General features: G+C 50.1%; 2 protein-coding genes across 3 annotated transcripts in view; both read left to right on the plus strand.

Annotated features, from left to right (window-relative positions):
- The window catches only part of LOC105046504 (COMPASS-like H3K4 histone methylase component WDR5B), a 24,496-nt gene continuing 849 nt past the window's right edge, over positions 1-23,647 (plus strand). The window contains exons 1-3 of one of the 2 annotated variants that reach the window (XR_012142221.1): positions 1-835; positions 3,031-3,353; positions 3,546-3,653. Coding sequence is in view for 1 of the 2 variants with exons in the window: in XM_010925093.4 (XP_010923395.1) it covers positions 152-835; positions 3,031-3,324 (978 nt within the window). In the remaining variant the exon portion in view is untranslated. Of the gene's footprint in view, positions 836-3,030; positions 3,437-3,545; positions 3,654-23,647 lie in introns of those variants that run through there. The other variant, XM_010925093.4, reaches the window with a different exon arrangement.
- The window catches only part of LOC105046503 (primary amine oxidase 1), an 8,618-nt gene continuing 6,000 nt past the window's right edge, over positions 21,030-23,647 (plus strand). Inside the window, exons 1-3 of the mRNA XM_010925092.4 lie at positions 21,030-21,886; positions 22,336-22,720; positions 22,815-22,928. Of these exons, the coding sequence (XP_010923394.3) occupies positions 21,111-21,886; positions 22,336-22,720; positions 22,815-22,928 (1,275 nt within the window). The 5' untranslated portion in view covers positions 21,030-21,110. The remainder of the gene's footprint in view (positions 21,887-22,335; positions 22,721-22,814; positions 22,929-23,647) is intronic.

Consider the following 23,647-nt stretch of genomic DNA (forward strand, 5'->3'; position numbering starts at 1 on the left):
GGTCTCACCCACCGTGCTCTATGTTTTGGGAGTCCTGGCTCTGGAGTCGGTTGTGGTCTGGTTTCGATCTTAGGGTTATTAAACCCACCCTCCAGTCCCTGGCCCCTAGAATTCCCAGCCTCCCACCACCGGTGCCCTCGTCGGCGTTCCGATGGCCGGCGGCGGCGGCGGGTCGTCCGCCCCCTCGTCCACGGCGCCGCCTCCCCCCTACCGCCCCTACCGCCTGGCCCGCACCCTCCCCGCCCACACCCGTGCCGTCTCGTGCGTGAAGTTCTCCAACGACGGCCGCCTCCTGGCTTCCGCCTCCCTCGACAAGACCGTGATGGTCTGGTCCTCCTCCTCCCTTTCCCTCCTTGCAACCCTCGCCGGCCATTCCGAGGGCGTCTCCGACGTCGCCTGGTCCTCCGACTCCCACTATGTCTGCTCCGCCTCCGACGACCGCACCGTCCGCATCTGGGACGTCCGCTCCCCCGCCGGCGAGTGCGTCAAGGTCCTCCGCGGCCACTCCTCGTTCGTTTTCTGTGTCAATTTCAACCCTCAGTCCAACCTCATCGTCTCCGGCTCCTTTGACGAGACCATCCGCCTCTGGGACGTCAAGACCGGCCGATGCGTCCGCACCATCGAGGCCCACGACGACCCGGTCACTTCCGTCCACTTCAACCGCGATGGCTCCATCATCGTCTCCGGCAGCCACGATGGGTCATGCAAGATCTGGGATGCTGCTAAAGGGACCTGCCTTAAGGTCCTCATCGATGACAAGACCCCCGCCGTCTCCTTCGCCAAGTTCTCCCCCAATGGCAAGTTCATCCTCGTCGCCACCCTCGATGACACCCTGGTAAGATTTACTCTCTCGGATTGGTTGATTGATCCATTGAAATCTAGCTTAATTAAAGCTTTTATAAAAAAGAATGGGAAGAATTCGTTCTCAGAATTCCGTCTTTTGGTGTCCAAAAAGTGTTTTGATTTCTCCATGCTTTAGCCTTTTCGTTCCAAACGGATTGTTTTTTTATCATAGACTGGAACACTATTAGCTCTTCTGTGTATTATCCGAGAAGCCGAACCTATAATTAGCAATGTTGCGTGCTCTTGTTTGAAATTTGAATAGCTTCCGAAATATCGGTTTTTTGCAATACTTTTCTGATCAGGCCAATAAATATTCCAATCTGTGCAATCCCTCTGATTGATGAATTTCCATATATCTGTATGTATGTATGACCGATGGACCCTGTCTTTGTCATTATATTAACTGTGGGAAAAGTAATCACCTGGTTCCTGCTCTTCCAGATTTAAGCCTTAACTGAAACAAGGTTAGATGTCACCTTTTAATGTATTCCAAAAAAAAAAAAAAAGAAAAAAAAAAAAGCAATCACCCTATTTGGTTGAGAATATCCATAGATGCGAGGAGAGAGATTGAGACCCTGCCCTGCCAATTTATGGTGATTTGACATGTAAGAGACACTTGATCTATTGTTAAATTTCTAGTTGATCAATGAGGGTTGTTTCTTAAGCATGAACTAGTGCATTGGTGGTGAATAGGGGATGGGATTATTATTGCTGACTTTAGTCTAATTAGCTGGGCAACTGGAAGTTCCTTTCTGGCCTTTGGCTTCTCCCTGACTTGGGCTGGCATTTATGACTCTTCTAGCACCTTTCATTTCTGAGTATTTTTAACCTCATCTTAATTTGTCCAATATACGTCCAGTTTGATTCAATTGCCTGTTTTGTCACAAGTCTCTCTAGTGGCAGATTATGTTACACACTCTTTTACCTATTTTGATCATTTAATTGGTTTTTTCTATGTAGATTCATGTGTTTATGGATTTATATGTTTTAGCCTGCCTTGGCACTTCGGGTCTTAGGATTGGTTTTTTATCCCACTTACACCTTATTCTACCTTCTTTTGGGTTGCCAGTGTCCTTTATTTGCTAGGTATTTACCTCTTTATCCTTCCTATGGATGGTTTATGAGGTCTTGCATTGTCACTAGTTTTAACCAGATTCACCAAGAATTGACAATCTTTGTCAGTTTCAGTTATTTCAGCCAAAAGTGACATGCACTAGGCTTAAAGCTTTGTTTTAGGGTTACCTCTGTTTTTTTCCCCTAGGTGGCACCTTGATTCAGCCCTAATGTAGTGGACCGGTCTTTAAAGGTTTTGGAGGCTGTGGTAAAGGTTAATCATATTTAGTTGCTTCTTCGACAAAAAAGGACAAGATCTTAACAAGTAAGAAGGAAGGGTATTTCTAGGTTTCTGGGATTCTGGTATATATTTTAATATCCACAATTCATTTCATAAGAGCATCTCTCAAATATGGCGCTCTAATATTGCTCTGGTGATGCCTAACAAATATAATTAAGAGAAAACCGCAATGGATGTGTTTCTGTTCTTCCTTCATAAACAACCATAGATTGATTATAGAGTCATACCGATTCATGTTAAGCATTTTTCTCTATTTCATGTCCTATAAATATTTCCTCATTCAACTCCAGCTGGTTTCTGCATTCAGTTGAACTGTATGGATATCCTCTATAAAATGTCAGAGAGTGTGCTAAGGAACCTCATGTCTTAGTGCAAACCTATATACGATAACTAAAGGTCTTTAGGTTTTCTTTCCTCTTTTTTTTTTTTTTTTTTGATGAATCAAGATTTATTGACTACTGTTCTCCTCTTCACCTATCTTTTTTTAACTCTGCTCCAATGTACTGCATTTTGTATATAGCCTCCTGAAAACGGTGATGTCAATCAAGTTAATTGGAAATTGCCTTTTCTCTCAGCTAATCTGTTCAAAGAAGATTCAAGATGAAACCTAAATTATTTTATAATGATGGGCAGTCATCTACCATGCATATATTAGATTTTTCTTTTCATAAAATATATCTTTACCTCCTCTCATATTCCTTTTTCATGTTCTACTTGTATGCTCAATTTATTAATATTTACATTTATGTGTTTGTTCATAAGTCATATCACTATGTTGTATTCTTTCTCCTCCTTTTCGAGGCCTAACTGCATCTTTTTTCACCACCTTGCAGAAGCTATGGAACTACTCCACAGGGAAGTTTTTAAAGATATACACTGGCCATGTCAACAGAACATACTGCATCACATCCACATTTTCTGTTACAAATGGTAAATACATCGTCAGTGGGTCAGAAGATAATTGTGTGTATTTATGGGATCTGCAAAGCAAAAATATGGTTCAAAAATTGGAAGGCCATACAGACACTGTTATTTCAGTATCCTGTCATCCTGCTGAGAACAAAATTGCTTCTGCTGGTCTTGATAATGATAGAACTGTGAGGATATGGATTCAGGATACTGCATGAAGCAGAAATGACGACACGATAAGATCAATGTAATGTCAATTAATTGCTCAGGATACATGTAAAACAACTACTTTTTTTAATCTTAATTTCATTATTAGCTTTTTACTGTTTATGAGTTAGTTTTGTATGCATTAATGTGGCGCCATTTATATCCATATACTGAATTTCCAACTTTGTGCATGAGTAGAGCATATGGTGTTTGATCTCATAACCTGTTTCAGAGTTTGTCAGAAGAGGCATTCTCACTAATGTGCAACTTCAAATGAGACCAGAGAGTCCAGTTGATTCAACGTCATCTTACCTTTGCATTCCTTTATGGAGGCTTGCAGGTACTCATTCTGAACTGTTAATTATTGGAGATTGAAGTATTTAGTGCATATGTTGATTGAAAGAGTGGTCATTGCTGCACTGTTTTAACTCAACAACTCCCTTGAATCTTTTTGAACTAAACCATGTCTCATCTTCCTCTATTACTATTTCTTGCTTCCCATGCTGCAAGTTCAGGACACATGTCATGCAAGAATTAAGATTTTTTTTTCCTCATCGATTTGACAAATCTTATACTAGCTGGAGAGCAGAATGATGATAAGTGACCCCTTGTCAAACACAGCTTATCCTTGGAACATTCTCATCTCATGTTTGTTACTTTCTGAGATGGTTCAACTTAGCTCCAGTATATTAGTTGTGTCCTTCGGTGTGCTGACATCTGCCATCTATTGGCTGATACCTGTGGTTCTCTTAATTGTTCTTAAGACCACGATGCAAACAGACAGGCACACACATAGAAAGGGGGAGGGAGAGGGAGGGAGGGAGGGAGAGAAAGGGGGAGGGAGAGAGAGGGAACCACAGGTATTCAGGAAAAGTTTGCATCTTTTACCTGTTTAAGAAAGGTATTCAGGAAGGCCTTAAAGCAAGACCTCCACCTTCACCCATTTGAAGAAACACTCTGGTGGTGATTGTTTTTTCACTAAGCTTTTTCCTATCACCATCCCATCGAAGTCAGAAACTCAAAGCAAGACTTAGGTCTGCTTGACTACTTGCATGTCTCTTACTAGTTAGTTGTCAACCTTGAACCCATCTGAGGTTGTCTTGATGATTTATTTTTATTGGCACTTAGTTTTCTATTTAATTTTACAATTTTGCTACCTAGTTGGTTTTCTACTTTGCAGTATTGCTCTTTTTTTTTTTTTCACAAAAAAAGAAAAGAAAAGAAATTTGATGTCTGATCCAAAGTTCAGTTAGTATTATGCATGTTTTAGTAAGTATTATGAATGTGTATATGCTACTTAGCTTAGCGTGATTCTTTTGGTATAACTGAATATTATCACTTTAGTTCTAGATTAGTATGTGGTGATTATCGGAGGAAACCGAGGCAGTTGAACTGTCTTGTTTATGCATGTCCTGTCTATTATTGAGGTGGGGAACATAGAATAATGTCTCTATGCTGAGGTCGAAGAGACGTCATCCTTTTTGGACTTCATGTGGAATTGTACGAGATCGAAGCACAGAGTTAGCCATAATGGAGAGAATGACTACTTGGGCTGCTATAGATCACCATGCTTCTATGCCATTTAACAACTACTAAGTTAACCCAACAAATCCTTGACGAGTGATAGAACACTTATCTTGCTCTTTTCCTTTTACATGGCCCAAGGGCCACTATGGAGAAGAGAGTTAGGGGGAGGAGGGGGACGGGTAAGTAATTCTGGAGAATATAACAAATGAAGTTTCTAAGAGTTTTAGTGAGAAAAGAAAGGTTTTTTTTTCTTTTACAAGAAAGAAAAAAGGGGTTTAGTAGTCATGTTTAATAATAATGAACATTGATTGTTTCATGTGTTAATAAATGCTCAAGTTTTATTTTTCGTAAATCATATACTGTATCTCAAACAATTTTACATGCTCAAGCTGAATCTTAACCATGCAATATTAGCTAGTTAAACTGAGTAAAACTCAACAAGATGGTTAATTTGAAAGCCAGGTCATTTCTTTGTAGTCATGTTTCTTTAGTCATGTATGTTGTGTGTTATGAGCGTGAAACTTGGTTTGACATTTTTTCAATGAGGTTGGGTAGAAGGGGGACAATAAGGTGTCAGATGGAACATATTATGGGATTGTAGTGGGGTTTTAACTTTGTCGAGTTTGAGTTTTAGGATTTCAATGTATTACTGCTGAATGATTCTTGGATATAGTAGGCTTATTTGATGATGGTGGCATAGACCTAATATGGAAATATTAGCATAGATTGGATTGTGGTTTAAGCGTAGATCGGGAGTGCATTGTGTTGATGTCAGTGTTTTTAGTTTCAATAAGAATGGGCGCTTTAAATAGGAGTTTTTGTGCATGTCAAAACAAAATTTCATTTATAGGTGATGTATTGAAGCATCATCAAATTACATAATGAGTATCTCTCCAATGTTTATAGCCTACTTGATGAAGTAGGTTGGGACCAGGGACAGAGGAGTCGGCTATGGCTGTGAATAAATTTTTCTTGATTTGGATAAAGGCATGATGCAAATCACGCTCTTTGTTGTAACTTGCCACAAAATAAAGACATCTTAGTCAGGTCATGATTTTGTGGTCATGTTTCTTTACATGAGTCAGGAGTGGGCTGTGATTTAAATAGAAGTTTTTGTGCATCTCAAAATAAAATTTAGTTTATAAGTGATGCATTGAAGCTTCATCAATAATGTAATGAGTCTCTCTCCTATGTTTATAGCCTCCTTGATGAGGTAGATTAGGGCTAGGGGCAGAGGAGTCTGCTTTGGCTGGGGGCCTGGCTTACTGAATAAATTTTTCTTGATTTGGTTAAAGGCATGATACAAATCACGCTCTTTGTTGTAACCTGCCACAAAACAAAGCCCTCTTAGAAGCCCTTGATCCTAGAGCTTTTTGTTAGGGCTTTTATAAATGATAACATATTCTCGGTTAGTTATAAGCTTGAGGCTTCAACAAAGTCAACTATTCAATCTCCTCCCTCATATTGTAAGGGATTTTTTTAAGGTGGTCGCTACATCGTTTGTCTCTCGATGATTAAACGCATTGTCAATTTGTCAAGGTAATCTGCCAGGCAATTCCATTTCCAATCAACTCAGGATGATGCTAAACTACCTGGGCTTTTAACCGAAGCTTACTTAACTGGCGACAAGACCTCTTTTGTCCCCACAGTTAGATTTTCCTGTAGCATGGGCCTCCTCTGGAATGCTAAGATCTCATGGGCGTGGATGCGATTTGGATGTTCAGAGCTGGACATGTTTATGGCTTAGTTTATTGTTTATAACAATAAAGTATTGTACCATACAGATCAAATGTGTTCAATAAGAAGAAATGTAGATTTTTCTGGAATCATGATATAGAATATACATATTTAAAATCGTGAAAACTTCTGGATAGTTTTTAAACAATGGAAATTTAGGTATTCTAGATTTGTTTTTTCTTTATTTATTTTCGGTCCTTTTATAATTTATGCAAAGCTGCTTTAAGACTTAGATTCTTCTAATAATTGATGGTGCAGTTGGGGCAATGTGCTTGGTTACTAGGTTTGCTCTTGATTAATGGATTACTATAAACATAGAAAGGAGGATAGAAGTTCAAAGCCACAACATTTGCGGGAAATCTTTGGTAATGGATGTTGATGGAAACGGTTGCGGAGGGAGTGCGGACTCTTTAGTTTCACATCGGCTATTCAGTTAGGCCATCTCGTCTTATAAGATTTGAGAAATCATCCAGTTCCTTGTGAGACGTCTTTTGGCCTGTAAAGCGGCCTACGGAGATAAAACCGTACGGAGATTCTATAGGGACGTCCAAAACGGACAATACCTCATATGCGGGTGGGGTCGTCTTACATCGGAAACGGACTATAGAGGTTTCCGAGAGCCGAATCTGATCTTATGAGCCTGGTTGATTGGACCACAATATTGGTGGCCTATGTAGGTCTTACTCCAACAGGCTCGGTCCCATAACTGGAGGGGCCATTGTTGCGGAAGGAGTGCGGATTTTTTAGTCCCACATCGGCTGTTTAGTCAGACCACTTCGTCTTATAAGGCTTGAAAAATCCTTCAGTCTTTTGTGAGGTGTCTTTTGATCCGCAAAGCGATCCACAGGGATAAAGCCATACGGAGATTCCATGGGGACATCCAAAGCGGATACCACCTTACGTGCGGATGGGGCTGTCTTATGTCTGAAATGAGTTATGGACAGTATCCGGATGTCGGATTTGACTTTATAAGCTTGGATAATTGGATTCTAGCCGAGTCCGGCATTGATCATCCATAAAAGTTAAGGTTAATGATTACAGAATATTAGTATTTTAATGTGACAACTTTATTTCAAAGCCAGCTTGTCAGTGTGAAAATTAATTCTCTGGATACATAAAATAAATGGAAAGCAGGAGAAAAGGTGAAAAAAAGAGTTGCTTAAAGGCAACATACAAATTATCTTAAGTGTGTTTTGAGGGAAACTTATGTTAAGTTTTTATGACGAAAAGATTTTGCAGCTAGTCAGTGCGTGTAGGTTCTTTAATCCCAAAAATTCTAGTTTTCTGATGGCTGCGAATTTGCTGTTTTCATGAAATCGAAGAACATTGATCTGGGCATCCATTTTTTAGAGCGTACAGTTGCACATTTTTGTTATTTGTATTGTTTTACCTCTAGAATTTGCTAAGATAAACCGCTGTACTCTCTTTAACTCTGGTAATCGAAGTTCTTGTATCCAATATTTCCCCTTAAAAGTCATCCATTCAACTACTTTTCATTTAATTTTTTGGTTACATTTGTTTGTACCCTTTGCAATCGAGCAACAGGGAGAATCCGATAAAAGTTCTTTAGTTTCAATCGATAAAATAAATATATGAGAACTACATTCTCATTTTTGTCTACACCGTATCTGAAGTCATGACTTAACAACCTTATTATTCAACCCAACCCGACATGTAAATGGATCGAGCTGGGCCTTAATTTGCTTCTATGTTCAAAAATTCAATTAGGAGAATCGTGCTTGTCCACAACCAAAGTTACTTTATTTAAGTTGAATCCTTAATGGTGTGATGTTTTTTTGTTTTTGTCCAACATATGTGATAAGCCTTTGTAGAAGTCATATGATACTTGATATGCATACTCTTGTATGCCATTTGCAATACCTAAATGGATATCAAACTGAATTGACATGACAAACGTGGACATAGAAAATAAGGATACACTTTTAGATCTTGAAAGAGCAAAGGCTTCAATGGTTATTTAAAAAATTATAAAAATTGACCACAATGGAATGGTAGGTGTTGGTGCAAAAATCCACCTGCGTCGGAGAAGCTGGAGTCGAGGGAGTCGCGGTCGCCGTCGGGACCTGCAAAAGAAGTCTCAACCGGAGGTGGGGTTGCTCCGGTAAGATCCTCCGACGCTTAAGTCAGTTCTCTGCCTCAACAAGAATGTAATGCTCGAACGGAAATTTTAGCAGAGTTTCTAGGTAAAAATGAGAGCTTAGAGCCTAACGTATCTGGGGCTCCCCCTTTTATAGGCGGAGGGAGCAACAGACTGATAGCGATATTTGTAACCGTCTGGTCGTGGGCTGTCCAGGATCAGGTGGACTTTGTTGCGAAGAGTAGTGGAGTAGACCGGTGGCTATCACCGAAGCGCGCCACGTGGAGTCTGCCGTAGGAAGTGGAGCGACGTCCGTTGTCGCGACTTGCCAGAGGATAGAAGAATCGCGCGGTATCCGTCGCAGGAAGTGGAGCAGGATCGTGGGCATCATAGCGGTCTGCCAGGGAGTAATGGAGCCGCGTGGAATCCGTCGCAGGAAGTGGAGTAGGATCGTGGCCGTTGCTGCGTCACGCCAGGGAGTGCAGACCTGTCGGCTGAAGTTCGGCTGGAGTGTCTGGCGGCGAGGGATGGTTAACTATCCATTTGAGAGGAGCCCAGAATCCGGCTCCCGTAAGAGTCCGGACGAAGTCTTCCTTTAGCCGGAGTCAGGGACGAGGCCCGGCTCCCGTAGGGGTCCGGGCGGAGTCTTCCTGCAATTAAAGTCAGGGGCGAAGTCCGGCTCCCGTAGGAGTCCGGACGAAGCTTACCAGCGGTTGAAGTTGGTGACGGAGCCCGTCTCCTTTAGGAGTCCGGGCGGAGTCTGCTTGCGGTCGGAGTTGTGGGCGGAGTCCGGCTCCCGTAGGAGTCCGGACGAGGTCTGTCTGCAGCCGGAGTCGGGGATGAGACCCGGCTCCCGTAAGGGTCCGGGCGGAGTCTTCCTGTAATTAAAGTCAGGGGCGAAGTCCGGCTCCCATAGGAGTCCGGACGAAGCTGACCAGCGGTTGAAGTTGGTGACGGAGCCCGGCTCTCGTAGGAGTCCGGACGGAGTCTGCTTGCAGTTGAAGCTGGTGACGGAGCCCGGCTCCCGTAGGAGTCCGGACGGAGTCTTCCTTGCAGTCGGAGTTGGAGACGAGCCCGGCTCCCGTAGGAGTCCGGACGGAGTCTTCCTTGTCGTTGGAGTTGGTGACGGAGCCCGGCTCCCGTAGGAGTCCGGGCGGAGTCTGCTTGCGGTCAGAGTTGTGGGCAGAGTCCGGCTCCCGTAGGAGTCCGGACGAGGTCTGTCTGCAGCCGGAGTCGGGGATGAGGCCCGGCTCCCGTAGGGGTCCGGGCGGAGTCTTCCTGCAATTAAAGTCAGGGGCGAAGTTCGGCTCCCGTAGGAGTCCGGACGAAGCTTACCAGCGGTTGAAGTTGGTGACGGAGCCCGGCTCCCGTAGGAGTCCGGGCGGAGTCTGCTTGCGGTCGGAGTTGTGGGCGGAGTCCGGCTCCCGTAGGAGTCCGGACGAGGTCTGTCTGCAGCCGGAGTCGGGGAAGAGGCCCGGCTCCCATAGGGGTCCGGACGGAGTCTTCCTGCAATTAAAGTCAGGGGCGAAGTCTGGCTCCCGTAGGAGTCCGGACGAAGCTTACCAGCGGTTGAAGTTGGTGACGGAGCCCGGCTCCCGTAGGAGTCCGGGCGGAGTCTGCTTGCGGTCGGAGTTGTGGGCGGAGTCCGGCTTCCGTAGGAGTCCGGACGAGGTCTGTCTGCAGCCGGAGTCGGGGACGAGGCCCGGCTCCCGTAAGGGTCCGGGCGGAGTCTTCCTGCAATTAAAGTCAGGGGCGAAGTCCGGCTCCCGTAGGAGTCCGGACGAAGCTTACCAGCGGTTGAAGTTGGTGACGGAGCCCGGCTCCCGTAGGAGTCCGGGCGGAGTCTGCTTGCAGTTGAAGCTGGTGACGGAGCCCGGCTCCCGTAGGAGTCCGGGTGGAGTCTTCCTTGCAGTGGAGTTGGAGATGAGGCCGGCTCCCGTAGGAGTCCGGGCGGAGTCTTCCTTGCCGTTGGAGTTGGTGACGGAGCCCGGCTCCCGTAGGAGTCCGGGCGGAGTCTGCTTGCGGTCGGAGTTGTGGCGGAGTCCGGCTCCCGTAGGAGTCCGGACGAGGTCTGTCTGCAGCCGGAGTCGGAGATGAGGCCCGGCTCCCATAGGGGTCCGGGCGGAGTCTTCCTGCAATTAAAGTCAGGGGCGAAGTCCGGCTCCCGTAGGAGTCCGGACGAAGCTTACCAGCGGTTGAAGTTGGTGACGGAGCCCGGCTCCCGTAGGAGTCCGGGTGGAGTCTGCTTGCGGTCGGAGTTGTGGGTGGAGTTCGGCTCCCGTAGGAGTCCGGACGAGGTCTGTCTGCAGCCGGAGTCGGGGACGAGGTCCGGCTCCCGTAGGGGTCCGGGCGGAGTCTTCCTGCAATTAAAGTCAGGGGCGAAGTCCGGCTCCCGTAGGAGTCCGGACGAAGCTTACCAGCGGTTGAAGTTGGTGACAGAGCCCGGCTCCCGTAGGAGTCCGGGCGGAGTCTGCTTGCAGTTGAAGCTGGTGACGGAGCCCGGCTCCCGTAGGAGTCCGGGTGGAGTCTTCCTTGCAGTCGGAGTTGGAGACGAGCCCGTGAGGGTCAATCCCGTTGAGAACTTCGGCTGAGGGTATTTTATACCCAACACCAATCCCCCTACTTCCGAGTTTGAATTTCGAATGAAGTACAGAGAGGTTTGCACAGCCGAAGTTGTCCCCTTGAGCTCTGTGTACGATCGCCTTCAGATATTTTGGCATTAAATATGCGCGTGCTGGAGTCTTTTCGAATCAGGGCGATATGAAAGGATCCTTCGAAATTCTCGCTGGTACACTGGCCCAGGTACGGCGCAATAATGGCCCTGCCAACCGTCAGCCGCTTTCAGCCGCCTGCCGTGGTGAGTGGGACACGTGTCGAGCGTGGGCCGGCCTGGGGGGATTCGCGATCATTATGGCACCGGATCCCAGGGTCTATTTAAACCCGTCCTTCCGCCTTTAGGGGCCCTATTCCGCTTCAGAATTCTAGTGGTATCTGCCCTTTCTTCGAGAGCCCTGTTTCTCTTGGCGTCTTCTTGGGCCATAGGCGTCCTTCGAGTCGTCCCTGTCCTCACCCCTTTGCATCCCTCAGAGCGATCTAGGTTAGTCCCAGAACCTTCGTCTTTCTTCCCGCCACTTAAGGGCTCTTTCTTTGCCTTTTTTTTTTTTTGTATTCCTCTGAGTCAGCCTCCTGTGATCTCTCGCCCTTTGTCCTGCCCGTTTTCTTCGGGATCATCAGGATCTTCATTTGAAGGTATTCGAAATATCTTCCGGTACTTCCACTTCCGGCGGTTCCGGGAGTTCTTCCGCCTCAACCCCCCAGGTCTCCCGTTCTGTAGATGAACCCGTACCTGGGGCGGGGTCTCATTCGATTTTTGCACCGGGTGCCATTCCCTGCTCCTTGACTCCGAATGAACTCCTGCTGATAAGGGTTCCGTACAGAGTTCCTCCGGAGTATGACCTGGAGCTTCCCGGCCCCTCCGACCGGGCTAGCACTCCTCCATCCGGTCGCTTTTGCCTGTATCAGGAGGCGTTCCGTGTCGGACTCCGGCTTCCGCTTCCGTCCTTTGTTGTCGCCCTCTTCCGCTTCTTAGATATCTCTTTGGCTTCAGTTGCTTCGAATTCTTTTAGCTTTTTGATAGGGTTTCTCTCCCTTTGCCACGTAGTCGAGGTCCAGCCGTCCCTCTCTCTGTTTAGGCATTTCTATACCTTCAAGCGTCATCCTTCGACGAAGGACTGGTGGTATTTCTCTCCTCAGTTCGGCAAGAAGGGGTTGCTGAAAGGTGCCCCCTCTTCGATCCACAATTGGAAGGAAAAATACCTCTTCGTCCACTGCCCGACCCTGAGGCTGGGCCTGCCCCCTTGGGGCTCTCTGAGGGATTCTGTCCGCCGGGCCCCCAGCCTGGGGGAGGACGACCTCCAGGCTGCTCGGAAGCTTCTCGCCTATTCCGCTCTTTCCTTTCCCAACCTTCTGAGGGAGCAATTTTTGTTCAACGTCGGCTTGAGCCCCCAGGATCCTGCGAGTACTTCATCTTTTCTTTTCTCTTCTTTTCTTCTGTCCTTTTTCTTTTTTTCTTTTTCTTCTCTCTTCTTCCTTCTCTCTTTTTTTTTTGTGCCACTCCTTCCTTTTTCACCCCATTATTGATTTCTGACTCTTGATTGATTTTTTTTTTTAAGGAATGGACGCCGAAGCAGCGCGGATGCTTGCTAGGGGCCTCAGAGCCCACAAAAGAAAGGGTGCCGCGGCCTCCGGATCGGCAAAGAGGGCCAGGGCGGAGGAGTCGAGCTTGGTCGCATCCGTCCAGGCGGCTCCAGCGATCGACATTCCCTCGGACGTCGAACCTACAGCCCCCGGGCCTCCTCGAGGAGTCCGCCGACTGGGGCTCCCGTTTCGGGGGTCCGCTCCATGGAGGCGCCCGTAGTCGAGAGGGGGAAGAGAAGGAAGTCGGTGGCCCGCAGGGTGAGTAGCCGTCGAGCCGCCGCTGACGAGTCCCTCGGTTCCGAAGAGGAGCCGGAGAATCCCTTCAATGACAGGGACTTGATCAGGCGGTTGATCGACGGCTGCATCCTGCCTGATGTCGTCGAGAGGATCGACCGCGCCGATCCTGAGCAATGGGTTTAGGACTCCCTAGGGTCTTTCGAGGTAAACAAATCTTCATTTAACCGGCTATTCGACCCTTGTTCTGATCCCCTTGTCGTCCTTGCAGATTGGGCACCAACTCCTCGCCAATATCGAGGCGACGAACCGGGCGAGGAGGGACGCCGTCCAGGTGGAAGAGCGCTGCCGGGCCGAGGTCGCTCGCTTCAAAGAAAAGGCAGCCGAAGTAGTCGCCCTCCAAAAGGTCCTGGAAAGAGAGAAACAAGCCTAAGAGGAGGAGAAGCGGACCTTGGAGGAGACGGTGAGAAAGGCGGAGGCCGAGGTCGCCAATTTGGCTGAGCAGATTTCCAGTCCTGGTCTCGGAGGTCAGGGTTCTTGCGGTAGAGGAGTTCAAGACCTCCGTGGAGATGAGGGACCTGAATGTCCAATTCGGTCAGGAGGCGTTCATCAAGGGGTTCGAGCTCTGCCAGGAGAAGGTGGTCAGAAAATTTTCGGAGCTCGACCTCAGCTTCCTGGGTGAGGGGTCTGAAGACGAGGCCGGTCCCTCTCCCGCTACCACTGCTGCCGCAGCCCCCCTTCCAGGAACGTCGAGCTCTCCAACTCCTGCCTCTGAGGTCTGAGACCTCCGACCTTGTATTTTTATTTTACCGTAATTTTTCTTTTTCTTTTTGTCTTCAAGAATCATCCAATCAATAAAGTTGAATTTCTTGGCGTGGATGGCTTCTCCCTCCCTTTCTTCTCTCTGCTTTTCTTTCTGTGATGAGACGCGTCTTGACATTTTTGTCTCCCAACGGCAGTGCCCTGCCGAAGCACTTCTCCTGCCCCTGGGGATCCCGCTGAAGTCGACGATCCAGCGGTTGAAGAAGGAAGTTCTTCACTTGACAAAGAAGTCAAAGAAGATGGAAGGCGAGCTTCGCAGATTGAGAGAGGGTCATTCTGAAGCCACCGCAGAGGCCACCCGCTTTCGGAATCTCCACGTGAAGGGGATCATGGAGTATAGCCGGAGGAAGGCGGACTTCGCGAAGGAGCTTGAGGAATGCAAGAAGAGCGCCAGCGACCGAATTTGGGCTCAAGCTGTCAAGATTAGTGCTCTCCGGGTGGAACTGTCGGCTGCGAAGGAGAGGATCGGTCAGCTGGAAGGGAGCTCGTCCCGGCTCTTGGCCCGGGCCGACGGCGACCGGGAGTGGTCGAAGAAGGTCTCCGACCTTCAGCAGCAGCTTCAGGACGTCGAGGTGAGCTACGACGTGCATCGGGCCGGTTGGTGTAGGCAGGTGGACGAGTATAAAGGGAGACTCAGGGTGGCGGCCGACGAAGTCGCCCGTCTCCAGAGGCAGCTGGCTGACAGGGCTCAGCTTACTTCTGCTCGGGATTCTGATGAACTCCAGTCCCTAAGAGGAACCGTTGAAGGGATTTCTGTCGCCCTCGAGGAAAGGATGGCTGAGCTGCAGCAACTGAAGATCCAACTGGCGTACGAGCAGCGGGCCGTCACGGACGCGGAGGCGGAGTCTGAGGTCCTGAGAAAGAGGCGTCGAGAGGCGGAGGCCGAAAGCCAGCGACTTCGTCGAGCGCTCCAGGATGCGCTGCTGAAAAAGGGAGAGCTAGAAAAAGAAGTTGAGAATCTGAGGCAGTCCTGGATAGGGGTGGAGTAGATAATTCTAGGTCGGAAGGAGCAGAGCTTCCCTAGGGCTCTTCTTGGCCTTCCATCTTTTCATGTATACATTTTCTCTTTTGCTGTTTTGTCTCGATTTTGTCGCTTTGCTTTTCTTCCTTTGGCCTTCTGGGCTTTGTGGTGTATATTTCGCAAATGGAATGAAAAGGAGATTTTGTGTTACCTCGTCTGCATATTGTATTAAATTGTTGTCCGTCGGATTTCTCTTGTCGTTCGACTTGTCCGATGTTGGCGTCGTTTGGAGGTGCCCAGTCGTCGATGCGCTGGTTTGCTTTCCTTGGTGGTCTGAACTCCGCACTACCTCGGAGGTGCCGCCGTCTTCTTGACCCGTGTCCAGAGCCTTCTTAGAGGTCGGGGGTGTTTGGTAGGAACTTCCTGTCTTTGTTGAGACGGGGTTTCTTACGTCTTTGGCGTAGTTTGTCCTTCATCTGTTTCCGTCGTAGTTCGTCGCTCTTTCTTTTTAATTTTCCTCCTCTTTTCAGAGTGAGGGCCCTCCCCTTGCTTTTTGCGGGGTTGCGTAGAAGTATGAAGGTGCCGCTGAGGAGCCTTTCTCCTTCATTCGATCTTGTTGGGCGGCTGGGTTTCATCGCCGTCAGGACGAGGTTCTCCTCCTATTCCCAACGGGGGCGCGGGGGCACATAAGGACCATCGCAAGGGTCTCCCCCCATCCGGTCTAGAAGAATCGGGCCTTCGACTTTGCTCATGTCAGGACGAGGTTCTCCTCCAGTTTCCGACATGACCGTGGGGGCACATTAGAGTGTTGCAAGGCCTCTCCCCCCATCCGGTCTAAAAGAACCGGGCCTTTGACTTTGCTCATGTCAGGACGAGGTTCTCCTCCTGTTTCTGACATGGCTGTGGGGCACATTAGGGCGTTGTAAGGCCTCTCCCCCTATCCGGTCTAAAAGAATCGGGCCTTTGACTTTGCTCATGTCAGGACGAGGTTCTCCTCCTGTTCCGGACATGGCTGTGGGGGCACATTAGGGCGTTGTAAGGCCTCTCCCCCATCCGGTCTAAAAGAACCGGGCCTTTGACTTTGCTCATGTCAGGACGAGGTTCTCCTCCTGTTCTTGACATGGCTGTGGGGGCGCATTAGGCATTGTAAGGCCTTTCCCCCCATCCGGTCTAAAAGAATCGGACCTTTGACTTTGCTCATGTCAGGACGAGGTTCTCCTCTTGTTCCTGACATGACTGTGGGGGCGCATTAGGGCGTTGTGAGGCCTCTCCCCCAATCCGATCTCAAGATAATCGGACTTTCATTTTAGTTATGTTAGGATGAGGTTCTCCTTCCGTTCCTAACATAACCTTGTTTTAATTGTTTGAAGGGGTTATCCCAGTCGTAACAAATCCATTTCAAATGGGAGGAGCATGCGAAGTCGAAAGAAATTTAGATTCAGGGCAAAGTCGTAAGCGATACATTTACAGGTTTCTCGAGTTCCATGGTCGTGGAAGGTCTGCTCCTCCTTGAGGCCCTCCGGCGATGGAGTCGATGGTCCCAATTGGAGGCCGATCTCCGGGTACTCCTCCCTCCTTGGCGGTTCAGGTTGCGGCAGGGCCCTTGGTCGATCTTCTCTACCCTCAGGCCGGCGTCGGATGAATCTGTCGAGTCGACCTCGCCGAATGAGCTCCTCGATCTCGTCTCAGAGCTGGATGCATTCCTCCGTGTCGTGGCCGTGGTCGCGGTGATAGAGATAGAACTTGTTGGGGTTGCGCTTTCTAGGGTGTGTGCGCATCCTCTCTGACCTAGGGAGCTGCTCCCTGACCTCCATCAGTACCTGAGCCTTCGAAGCATTGAGGGGGGCGTAGTTGCAGAATCTTTTCGGTGGAGAACTCCGCCAAACCCCGCGGTCCGGACTTCTCTGTCTGTGTACCCGAGGCGGAGTATGGGCACACTTGTGCCCAGGAGGGGATCGAGAACGCGGTCGAGCTTCTCTCGACCTTTTTTCGACTGCGGGCTTACTCGAGTCTCCCGCCTGCCGCTCTCTCGCAGTTTCCTCATCCTTCATTTTGAAGGCTTCTTCCGCTCGAGTGTACCCTTCAGCCCGAGCCAACAAATCAGCAAAATTCTGGAGTACTTTTCTCTAGGGAAAACAAAAGGTCATTCTTCTGAAGGCCGCCCTTCAGAGCGGCCATTGCGACTGATTGGTCCAAATTTTGGACCTCCAGCGCTGCGACGTTGAAGCGGTTGATGTAGGCCCGAATGGACTCCCCTTCCCTCTGCTTGATATTGATGAGGGACTTTGAACCCTTCCGGGGGCGCCGGCTGCTGACAAAATGGGCCACGAATTGGTGGCTCATCTGATCAAAAGAAAAGATGGTACCCGGCTTCAGCGTCGAGTACCAGTTTCTCGCCGCTCCCTTCAAGGTGGATGGGAAGGCTCGGCATAGAATGGCGTCGAGAGCGCCATGAAGCAGCATCATCGTCCGGAAGGCTTCCAGATGATCAACCGGGTCCGAAGTCCCGTCGTAGCTTTCGAACTGGGGGAGCTTGAAGTTTGGCGGGATCGGTTCCTGCATGATCATTTGAGAAAATGGAGGGTCAGTGCAAATATCCTCACCATAAGCGGGGGGAGCGTGGCGGAGTTCTTCGATCCGCAGGTTCATCTCTTGGAGTCTCCGGTCCAGGAAATCCTCTCGACTTCGGGTCTCGAGGGTCCTCTGGCAGAATGGGGGCAGGGATCTTTTAGGGGTGGAGTCATGGTCCGATTGAGGGCTCTCCACCCTCGGGTTCGTCTTCCCAGGAAAGACGGGACGGCTGGTCCAAGTGGCCCGCCCCACCGTCAGATTCTGGTGTTCCGGTGACACCCTTTCCAGGTGCACTGATGCCTGTGGCTGCTGCTGTTGCTGCATGGCCTGCACAGCTTCAGTGAGGCCTCTGACCTGCTGCGCTAGCAGGTCAAACTGCTCCGCACCGACCGCCGTCGCTGGAGGAGGAGGAGGAGGTTGGGAAACAGGAGGTGAGACCGGAGCCTGAGATCTGACCGCGGAGGTCGTGGATCGTCGCGTAGATGCCTTGCGGAGAGGCATCGAGCAAAGATCAAGTGGAGGAAGGAGGAGAGGACGTCGGAAAAGATGCCCGGAGGCGGTCCCGTTGAGCGCTCATTTAAGAACAAGGGTACCGCGAAGGTTCAGTGCCCTCCTTCTAGCGCCAATCCTGTTGGTGCAAAAATCCGCCTGCGTCGGAGAAGCTGGAGTCGAGGGAGTCGCGGTCGCCGTCGGAACCTGCAAAAGAAGTCTCAACCGGAGGTGGGGTTGCTCCGGCAAGACCCTCCGACGTTCAAGTCAGTTCTCTGCCTCAACAAGAATGGAGTGCTCGAACGAAAATTTTAGCAGAGTTTCTAGGTAAAAATGAGAGCTTAGAACCTAACGTATCTGGGGCTCCCCCTTTTATAGGCGGAGGGAGCAACAGACTGATAGCGATGTTTGTAAACGTCTGGTCGTGGGCTGCCCAGGGTCAGATAGAGTTTGTTGTGAAGAGTAGTGGAGTAGACCCGTGGCTATCACCGAAGCGCGCCACGTGGAGTCTGCCGCAGGAAGTGGAGCGACGTCCGTTGTCGCGACTTGCCAGAGGATGGAAGAATCGCGCGGTATCCGTCGCAGGAAGTGGAGCAGGATCGTGGGCATCATAGCGGTCTGCCAGGGAGTAATGGAGCCGCGCGGAATCCGTCGCAGGAAGTGGAGCAGGATCATGGCCGTTGCTGCGTCACGCCAGGGAGTGCAGACCTGTCGGCTGAAGTTCGGCTGGAGTGTCTGGCGGCGAGGGGTGGTTAGCTATCCATTTGAGAGGAGCCCAGAATCCGGCTCCCGTAAGAGTCCGGACGAAGTCTTCCTTTAGCCGGAGTCAGGGACGAGGCCCGGCTCCCGTAGGGGTCCGGGCGGAGTCTTCCTGCAATTAAAGTCAGGGGCGAAGTCCGGCTCCCGTAGGAGTCCGGACGAAGCTTACCAGCGGTTGAAGTTGGTGACGGAGCCCGTCTCCTGTAGGAGTCCGGGCGGAGTCTGCTTGCGGTCGGAGTTGTGGGCGGAGTCCGGCTCCCGTAGGAGTCCGGACGGGGTCTGTCTGCAGCCGGAGTCGGGGACGAGGCCCGGCTCCCGTAGGGGTCCGGGCGGAGTCTTCCTGCAATTAAAGTCAGGGGCGAAGTCCGGCTCCTGTAGGAGTCCGGACGAAGCTTACCAGCGGTTGAAGTTGGTGACGGAGCCCGGCTCCCGTAGGAGTCCGGACGGAGTCTGCTTGCAGTTGAAGCTGGTGACGGAGCCCGGCTCCCGTAGGAGTCCGGGCGGAGTCTTCCTTGCAGTCGGAGTTGGAGACGAGCCCGGCTCCCGTAGGAGTCCGGGCGGAGTCTTCCTTGCCGTTGGAGTTGGTGACGGAGCCCGGCTCCCGTAGGAGTCCGGGCGGAGTCTGCTTGCGGTCGGAGTTATGGGCGGAGTCCGGCTCCCGTAGGAGTCCGGACGAGGTCTGTCTGCAGCCGGAGTCGGGGACGAGACCCAGCTCCCGTAGGGGTCCGGGCGGAGTCTTCCTGCAATTAAAGTCAGGGGTGAAGTCCGGCTCCCGTAGGAGTCCGGATGAAGCTTACCAGCGGTTGAAGTTGGTGACGGAGCCCGGCTCCCGTAGGAGTCCGGATGGAGTCTGCTTGCGGTCGGAGTTGTGGGCGGAGTCCGGCTCCCGTAGGAGTCCGGACGAGGTCTGTCTGCAGCCGGAGTCGGGGACGAGGCCCGGCTCCCGTAGGGGTCCGGGCGGAGTCTTCCTGCAATTAAAGTCAGGGGCGAAGTCCGGCTCCCATAGGAGTCCGGATGAAGCTTACCAGCGGTTGAAGTTGGTGACGGAGCCCGGCTCCCGTAGGAGTCCGGACGGAGTCTGCTTGCGGTCGGAGTTGTGGGCGGAGTCCGGCTCCCGTAGGAGTCCGGACGAGGTCTGTCTGCAGCCGGAGTCGGGGACGAGGCCCGGCTCCCGTAGGGGTCTGGGCGGAGTCTTCCTGCAATTAAAGTCAGGGGCGAAGTCCGGCTCCCGTAAGAGTCCGGACGAAGCTTACCAGCGGTTGGAGTTGGTGATGGAGTCCGGCTCCCGTAGGAGTCCGGACGGAGTCTGCTTGCAGTTGAAGCTGGTGACGGAGCTCGGCTCCCGTAGGAGTCCGGGTGGAGTCTTCCTTGCAGTCGGAGTTGGAGACGAGCCCGTGAGAGTCAATTCCGTTGAGAACTTCGGCTGAGAGTATTTTATATCCAACAGTAGGTTAACCATTTTTTTTTAAACAATAGAGTTTTATAGAAATAACAAAACCTGTTTAATTGGATTTGTTATAATCGGCTGTTATGGTAGACCACGGCCACCGCACCTGGTGACATAACTAGTTCTACACAAATGTCCGCATTCTTTTGAGTTGGTGTTCCAAGTGTGTGTGTTTGTTCTTAAACACTAAACGTAATTTCTCAGCTTCCAGTTCTTTTTGGCCGTATTTTTCTACCTTCCAAGCTGGATGCTGCGGGTTCCTACCATTGCAAGCTGCCGCTTTACTCCATTATTTACTCTCTTTCTATTACACACTGTTGATGTTGGTCTCTGCTGTTATTGTGAGGTTTTGATGGCATACGTTCTTGTTTGCTCACTTGTTGCTCTGGCTTTTACTCTTTATTGCCTTAAGGTTTTAAGCCCCCACCCCACACCCAAATACAAAAAACAAAAAAAAGAACCACCCACAAAAAAAAAAAAAAGAGAGAGAGAGAGAGAGAGAGAAGAAAAAAGGGGAAAAATCATGGTCGGAAGGCGTAAAATTTGTCCTTGGATCGGTGGACCTAATCGACCACGTCTTCAGAAGATTAGGTTTATAATTTTGGTATGACAATTTGGCTACTTTTTATATATATCAGCAATGACTGATGCGCCTCATCGGTATGTTACACTGACAAACGACCATACTGTGGGCCCCGATTGATTCCAGAGGGAGGCATGTTGGTGTATAATCGTTATCATCATCATCGATTGACGTGGAATCTAGGCAATTGACTTGAAAATAATTAATCAGACGGGCATGATTAATTATTATATATATATATATATTTTAAAAATCATGAAATCTCTCATCTGGCAGTTGCTCCCTTCTCAGTTGCGCCACTTCTCGGAGGAAAAGAGGCGGCAAGCTGTTTCTATCGTATCTAACCTTTTATCATCAGTGCCCCGCCCTCCCATGCTGCCCATGGCGCTTCCAAACCTGCCCACTCTCCTCCTCTTCCTTTTCTGTCTCTCCCGGAGCTCCGCTCGTTATCATCCCCTCGACCCTCTCACCCCTTCCGAAATCTCCACCATCTGTCGCACAATCAAATCTTCCCATCTCGCCTCATCCAAATCACTAGCCTTCCACTACGTTGGCCTGGACGAGCCCGACAAGCCCGACGTGCTCGCCTGGCAGTCCGGCCGCCGCGCCGCCCTCCACCGCCGAGCCTTCGTCATCGCTCGTGCCGATGGACAGACCCATGAACTCTACATCGACATATCCAACAACAACTCCATCACGTCCGACAAAATCTACGACGGCTTCGGATACCCCAGGGTCAACGTCGAGGAGCAAGCGGCGGCCTCCGCCTTGCCGTTCAACCACACGCCGTTCGTGGAGTCGGTGAGGAAGAGGGGGTTGGAGCTAAAGGAGGTGGTGTGCCTCGCGTCCACGGTGGGGTGGTTTGGGGAGGGGAGGCAGGGGAGGAGGCTGGTAAACCTGCTGTGCTTCGTGACGGGAGACACGGTGAACCTCTATACGAGGCCTTTGGAGGGGGTGACGATATTGGTGGATTTGGATGCCATGGAGATTGTGGCGTATAAGGATAGGAAGGTGGTTCCGGTGCCGAAGGCGGCCGGGACGGACTACCGAGCGTCGAAGCAGGAGCCGCCGTTCGGGCCACAGACAAAGCCTGGGGTGGTGGTCCAGCCGCAGGGCAAGGGGTTCACGATCGACGGCCACATTGTCAGGTTTGCGGTTCTTATCTAGATATTATTGGTCAGAACCGTTCTATAGATTTTGGATTATTAAATAAAAAATTATTATATCATCCATTATGATTAAAAATTAAAAAAAAAATGTCATTTTGGATTTTGAATAGAAATGGATACGCTGCTATCCAAATTTGATTGATTTTTTTTTTTAATAAAATGGTCGAAAATTTTGAATGACAAACGATTGATCTTGACATGGATGGTACAATAATTTTTTATTAGATGATCCAAAATTCAAATGATAGAACAATTCTAATCAATAATTTTTCCTTACTCAGACTTAGATCCAATAGTTTGTCTGGAATAATTGATTAGATCCAGGATTGGGCTATATTTGGACCAGATCCATGCGACCTATTCTGGCTCGCTGAGTTGCTACATCATTGTCTCAACCTTTATGTAAATTTCTTATGCTGTTCAACCAGTTGGTCCAACTGGGTCTTCCACTTGAGTTTTGACGCCCGAGCAGGCGTCATCATCTCCCTGGCGTCAGTGCAAGAGACGGAGAACTGGACACACCGTAGCGTACTATATAGGGGGCATGTGTCTGAGCTGTTCGTACCTTACATGAATCCATCCGAGGAGTGGTACTACCGGACATTCTTCGATGCAGGAGAATACGGGTTTGGGCTTTGTGCGTCACCCTTGGAGCCCATGATGGACTGCCCAGCCGATGCAACGTTCATGGACGCCTGCTACGCCGGGCAAGACGGCAAGCCTGTCGTGATTCCGAATGCTCTCTGCGTGTTCGAGCGCTACGCCGGAGATCCTTCATGGCGACACTCCGAATTTGAGATTCCAGGAAAAGTGGCAAGTAGCTAACTGCAGGCTACAGTAGAGTAAAGCTTTGGATTGACCTCAACAATGGGGTTTGAAGGTTTTGATGTTTGATGGTGTGTTGTAGGTCACGGAGGGTCGCGCTGATGCCAGTCTGGTTGTCAGGATGGTCGGCACAATTGCGAATTATGACTATGTGATGGACTGGGAGTTCAAGATCAGTGGCTCCATCAAACTAGGGGTAAGATTTTCGAGTTTTTGACAGATATCAGATGATGACACACACACACACACATAAAAAAAAAAAAAGAAAAAAAACTGTTAGGATTTGACGCCTCGAGATTCAGCCCACATTGAGTCCACAGCGAGGTTCGCGGCGAAAAATGGAGTCCAACGAGACCAAGATCACCTGAATCGGAGCTCGGATGGAGAAGATACGAGCTTTCGAAGATGGCACGAAAATCGAGGCGGCGGAGGACTGCCGGCGACCGGCGGCGGACGGCAGCAGCGCGGCCGCAGGCGGCGGCGCGCGGGACGCGCGTCCCAGGCCCGCGTGGGACGCGGGACCCAGGCCCGCGCGAGACGCGCGACCCAGGCCCGCGCGGGACGCGCGTCCCAGGCCCAGGCCCGCGCGGGACGCGCGACCCAGGCCCAGGCCCGCGCGGGACGCGCGACCCAGCGGCCTGCTGGCCCATCCCCGGTCCACCGTGGACCGGGTGGTCCACGGAGCGGTCTGTGGACCGCGTGGGCGTTTCCCACGCGTTTCTCGCGGTCCACGGCCCTATTTCGTGGATCGGAGCGCGATCTAAGGGTCGAGGACGCTCCCGGTCTTGATCCAACTGTCCGGAGGGGTTTTTGGCTTTGTTTAGGATTCCTAATCCTTCTCTAATCAAAGTTTAAAGCCTGTTTAAACCTATAAAAAGGCTGTGAGGTAACAGAGAGGTGTGGTTTTTCGGTTTC

This window comes from Elaeis guineensis, chromosome 6, assembly GCF_000442705.2.
Source record: "Elaeis guineensis isolate ETL-2024a chromosome 6, EG11, whole genome shotgun sequence".
NCBI lineage: Eukaryota > Viridiplantae > Streptophyta > Magnoliopsida > Arecales > Arecaceae > Elaeis > Elaeis guineensis.